General features: G+C 37.3%; 1 protein-coding gene across 6 annotated transcripts; it reads left to right on the top strand.

Annotated features, from left to right (window-relative positions):
* Window positions 1-400: 400 nt before the first annotated feature.
* LOC113332865 lies at window positions 401-4,250 on the top strand. 6 transcript variants are annotated; one of them, XM_026579371.1, is made up of 4 exons: window positions 1,049-1,721; window positions 2,717-3,001; window positions 3,092-3,371; window positions 3,595-3,721. In XM_026579371.1, the coding sequence occupies exons 2-4, from the start codon at window positions 2,945-2,947 to the stop codon at window positions 3,678-3,680; spliced, it is 423 nt and encodes a 140-aa protein (XP_026435156.1). In that variant the 5' UTR covers window positions 1,049-1,721; window positions 2,717-2,944; the 3' UTR covers window positions 3,681-3,721. The 6 variants fall into 5 exon arrangements, 3 of the variants coding, with proteins under 3 accessions (XP_026435163.1, XP_026435156.1, XP_026435153.1); XR_003351720.1 differs by lacking the exon at window positions 3,595-3,721 and adding an exon at window positions 401-505 and having other exon boundaries at window positions 1,420-1,721; window positions 3,092-3,523; XM_026579378.1 differs by lacking the exon at window positions 3,595-3,721 and adding an exon at window positions 3,725-4,250.
* The last annotated feature ends 897 nt before the right edge of the window (window positions 4,251-5,147 follow it).

Here is a 5,147-nt window from a genome sequence, read left to right as displayed (position 1 = left end):
AAAATTGATATTCCAAGATCAGCCGAACTGATCTTCTGAAAACCCTAATTTCATCTTTGAAATCATATTTTATCGATCAAACAAAATAAAATCAATCAAAAACAAGATGGATTTATTACAAATACATTCTAAAATACATCTGAGAGCAATTGAGATTTTGATTTCGCACTCCAACATCGCTCACTTCGATTCGTATTTCCTTTGCTTGATTAATTGCTTGATTGAAGTGAAGTCCAAAATGTTTAAGTTTAAAGGTTATTTTGATTTTTGATTTTAGGTTTTTGAGAATAAGGGCATTCTAGTAATTTAAATTGTTTAAGGATATATAGGTAATTGCACTACCTTTAGACACCCCTTATAAACCAACCCTAGATGCAATAATGAATGAGTATGCCTCAAAACAGGTTTGATTTCTTTAGGTTTCCCTCTCGAACCCCCTTGAAAATCCTTTTGGCGGTCTTTTGTTTCGCTTCCCTTTCTGTGCGGATGCTACAGCAGCCTAAAGGTCAGTCTCTCTCTCTCGGTTATACAAAATCTGAATATCTACTCTGATTAAATGATCTCTGGTATACTCAGTGAATCTGAAATCATTTGTTAAATCCAAACAAACTCATCCCATAATGCATAAACCCTAAATTAATGCCCATAAATACTCATTTTCATTCATCTAAACCCTACTAGAAGGATTTAACTCGAACCAGGGCGTAGTATAGAGAGAATTAAACATGGAAGAAACAAGAAATTCACCTTATTGTAATGAAGAAGATAGGATCAGTAGCTTACCGGAAACCCTAATTCATTACATCTTAACTCTCCTCGGTGATATGAAGTATGTTGTCCCAACCAGTGTTTTGTCTAAAAGATGGACGTATGTATGGACTTCTCTCCCCTCGCTGACTTTCGATTCATATTCATTCTTCAAACCTGGGACAGGACAGCCAGTTGGTTATAGTTTTGTAAATTTTGTGGATAAGGTGCTCATTCTGCGCGACTTGTCTACTTTAAAGAGGTTTGAACTTTGTTGCTGTAATGTAGAGTGTAAGAATCTACAAAGTCATCTTAATACATGGATCATTGCTGCTGTTAGGCGTAATGTTGAAGAAATAGACATAAGTATTGACATCTCTCAGTTCCTGTTTCCTCATTGCCTTTTTACGTGTCAATCATTGTCGAAATTAGATTTGGTAAACAGAAACGAAACATGATTGAAGATTAAATTACCTGGTTCAATTGATCTGCCTCAGCTCAAAGCTATGTTTATTGATTCACTAGCATTTGATGATGAAAAGTTAACTAAGCAGTTCTTCTCTAGTTGTCCTCTTCTTGAACGATTAGTCATAACAAACTGTGAGTTTCCTGAAATGGATCTTAACTTTTCGTTTCCTGAACTTTGGGAATTCGACCTTGTCAAGTGTTCAGGTTCTTCTAAGAATGGTCGTCAATCAGTTGATAGTAAGATCATTCTTTGTGTTCCAAAACTACAGCACTTTTTATCCAATGATTACATGTCGAGAAATTATCATCTAGGCGACATGCCTTCTCTTGTTGTTGCTGATCTTTATAACAACTATGAGTTGGATGTGGATGATGACGATGAAGCGCCAGAAATAGATACAGAGCTTCCGGCAGGGGTTAAAGAATTGTATGTTGAACGTCTCAATAAGTTTTTTAGAGTTGTTCATAACGTGGAAGATCTTACATTATCATGTTTATCCCTTGAGGTATGATATCTTTCTTTCTTTGCAAGATAAATATATAGATTGAGCCTTGAATGTTTTGCATCTATCTTAATGGCTATTTTCTTTGTGGTGGTAAGCATATATAATCTCGTTACAAAATCGTCAATTCCTGAAAACAAATTTGGTTGGACAAGTCTACCTTTGATTGTTGTAACATGTAGTCCACACTTTGGCCCTTCAGATTCTAGAAGCATTTAAGATAGACGCTTAGGAACCTAATACATATCTAACACAACCTTGCTTTTTCAGAACCATTTCCCTCTCCAGTGATTGGTGTGCTGTTGAATTCTTTTTGCTTCTACCAAACTTGAAATTTGAAGTTGATTAGTTGGATACATTTTTAGCTTGTCCAACTGCAACTTCTTTAAGAGCAATTTGTTGTGTATCTCCAACTTGGGAACAGATTGGCAAACATCGTGCTCTTATCCAATATTGTGTAGCAGAGGAATCTCAGCTAATAATTGATTGTTGTAGTGATTCTTTTGGTTGGACAAGTCTACTTTTGATTGTTGTACCATGTCGTCCACACTTTGGCCCTTCAGATTCTAGAAGCATTTAAGATAGACGCTTGGGAATCTATTACCCATCTAACACAACCCTGCTTTATGAGAACCATTTCCCTCTCCATGATTGGTTTGCTTCTACCAAACTTGAAATTTGAAGTCAATTAGTTGGATCCATTTTTAGCTTGTCGACTTCTTAAGAAGCAATTTGTTGCGTATTTCCAACCTGGGAACAGATTGGCAAACATCTTATTCTTAATAATTGATTGTTATAGTGATTCCTTTTGGTTCTGAGTTTACCTGTTGGAGATGTAACAAATTAATATATGATATATCTGACTTTACCTGGTTGCAGATGTTAATATGTTGGTACCAACACCAGATACGTTATCTTTTTGTTAGGCTATTGAGTTGTCGAATTTTAGTCTTGAAGGTGTAAATAAAATGCCTAACTAGTTTCCTTCTGGTGTCAAGTTTGCCTCAGCTTCTATTGGTAGCTTAGATATTCAGCCTCTTCAGTTACATAATCTGAAATATCTGAAGCTGCATACAAGCCTTTCAAGAAACTCCATGAATGCAGTAACAAACTTACTCAAGATTTCTCCAAACATTGAATCAGGTGCTAACAAACTCTTCTCATTGTTACTTCTTCCCATTCAGTCCTGAAACTTTGATAATGAATTTTTGTCTTTGTATTCCAAAATGGTCACCCAGAAACGCATCAGTGAGCATCCAATGTATCCATATTTTGACGAAGAGGTAACCACTTAGTCCATAAACCACTTTCTTTTCATCTGCGACACTTACAAATTTACCCTAGTTATATAACTCTTTGAATGCTTCATGTAGATTAAGGTGCACTCAGCAGATGTAAAAGATTATTGGAAGGTAGGGTTATCATTGCCAGCTATGTTAAATCACCTTAAAGCTGTTGAGATCGAAGGTATCGAAGGACGCATCAACGAACTCATGTTTGTGGAACTTTTGCTGAGGAACTCGATTGTCTTGGAAGAACTGGTTCTTTTCAGCTGTAATTGTGAGAAATATTGTAAAAAACCCTCAGATGATAAAGAGAGAAGGATGAAGAAATTTAGCAAGAGGCTATTAAAACTTCCTAAAGCCTTTGCAGGTACAGTCTCGATCTTGTTAAGATTCTGACTTTTATTTAGTACTCTTATGTTTGTTCGTTTCTCATTAGACATGCTATACACTGGCAGTGTTATTTACTTGAAAATGGGATTAGCTTCGAGTTATGATTTTATATGCTCCTTTTGTTGTCTATAATGATCTGAAAGCAGGTTTTATATGAATAATTTGTAGTCCATGACAGTATTATTGACGTACTGTACCAGATGAATGGGAGTCTTCTTGTGGATGCTATCTAATTTCATTGAAACTAAACATAGATCTTAAAAACTGTGTTGTACAAGACTCTTGATTGCTGAGTTACAAAATAAGTAAATTTCCTCAATATTTATTTAGGTCTCCTAACGTGATGGCAGTGACAGTCTACATAAAACGTTGGCACTTGGTTCATCCCCGTATTGGAAATTAAAGTACCCATGCACAACTTATAAAGCACAAATTAAAAATGAGATTCATATGAGGTTCACTCTGAATATCTCCTGATCGCAAATGGAATTCCAAGTAGACCAGATGGAGTTTAACCTGTTGTAAACTTACGAGCACAGTTTCAAATTAGGCTGGATTGGAAGGGGTATTCTTAGTTCAGCTAAACAACGGTATCAGAATCGAGAGAAAGACTTGGTGTAAGCATCCGGATTTGGCATGATCCGAAGACGCGAGAATGGGGCTTCGGATATTGCAAAGCCGAAGCCGCCCTTGATGATGACGTGGCACAGGCGGGCAGCCATAAGAAATGATAAGCGGTTGTCTAAATAAACCTCATTGTAAAAATACACGTGTACGGCTAATGACAAGAGTCTTGTCATAAATTGAATTAGCGCTTACGTGTAAGGTATCCTCTTGTCAGATTTTGCCTATAAAAAGAGAGCAATCCTCCAGAGAAAGACAGAGCTTTTCAGATAATTGTACTGTGTATTGGGATTAGTCTCCTCATAACCTTATATCAATTTTGGGGTGTTTATATTTGGCTACTTCACGGGGGCTAATCCTCAATATCACTACACGAAATAATTAAAAACACATGGATCCATCAGTCACATAAATCCCTAATGTTTCTGGCGGTATTTCAGGTTCGGATTTCGTTCTTGCTAAAACAACTGGAGGAATAATGACATCTTTGGTGTCCGAGGATCGCAAGTCAGCCAGCAAACCCCGAATTCGGGATGCCAACAATGGAGGATTTGGGAAGACAACGTCAAATTTTACAAATAAGGGTAGGTCAACCGAATGCTTTCGGAGAAGTGTAACGACAACTCGAGGAAATTCCGCAAACACAAATTGGGACGGAAAGAACAAGTTCCCAGATGGGGACACATAGCCAACCTTTAGCTCCTTCATAACAACTTGAGATACCGCAGATGCGGCGAGAGTTGGCAGAATCCGACAAAGGGAGATTAGTTTTAGTGGATAGGTTGGTTGAGCTTCAACCCGAAGGGGGATGATGATTTGTTGGAGTTTTGTTCTGTGAAGATTCTGAAACTTACCGGAACGTAACTTGGGTGTTTCCCAAGTTATGTGGTTTTCTAGTTTAGGATTTCCTAATTAAGGTGTGAGTCTATTTTTAGGAGTTCTAAGATTTGGGGAGCAAGTATTTGTCTACTATATAAGAGGGCTTATATTGTGAGTAGAAATTCATTCTCCTGCAGAATCCTCTCAAGAAGGAGAGTGATCGAGGGTCACAACCCTTGTGTCCTAAGATGGTTGGTAATGGGGGAAAATCTATGTGAGAAGAGAGACTTGTAGTGAGAACGGGTATGGG

This window comes from Papaver somniferum, chromosome 1 (genome assembly GCF_003573695.1).
Source record: "Papaver somniferum cultivar HN1 chromosome 1, ASM357369v1, whole genome shotgun sequence".
In the NCBI taxonomy this organism is placed as follows: domain Eukaryota; kingdom Viridiplantae; phylum Streptophyta; class Magnoliopsida; order Ranunculales; family Papaveraceae; genus Papaver; species Papaver somniferum.
Note: the sequence above shows the minus strand (reverse complement) of the source record. Positions and strands in the feature narration are given on the sequence as shown.

Coding starts and splice junctions, on each gene's coding strand:
- LOC113332865 (XM_026579368.1), top strand. CDS start 1,254: ATGTTTATTGATTCACTAGCATTTGATGATGAAAAGTTAACTAAGCAG. Junction 1,722..2,716: donor TATCATGTTTATCCCTTGAG/GTATGATATCTT, acceptor TCTGGTGTCAAG/TTTGCCTCAGCTTCTATTGG.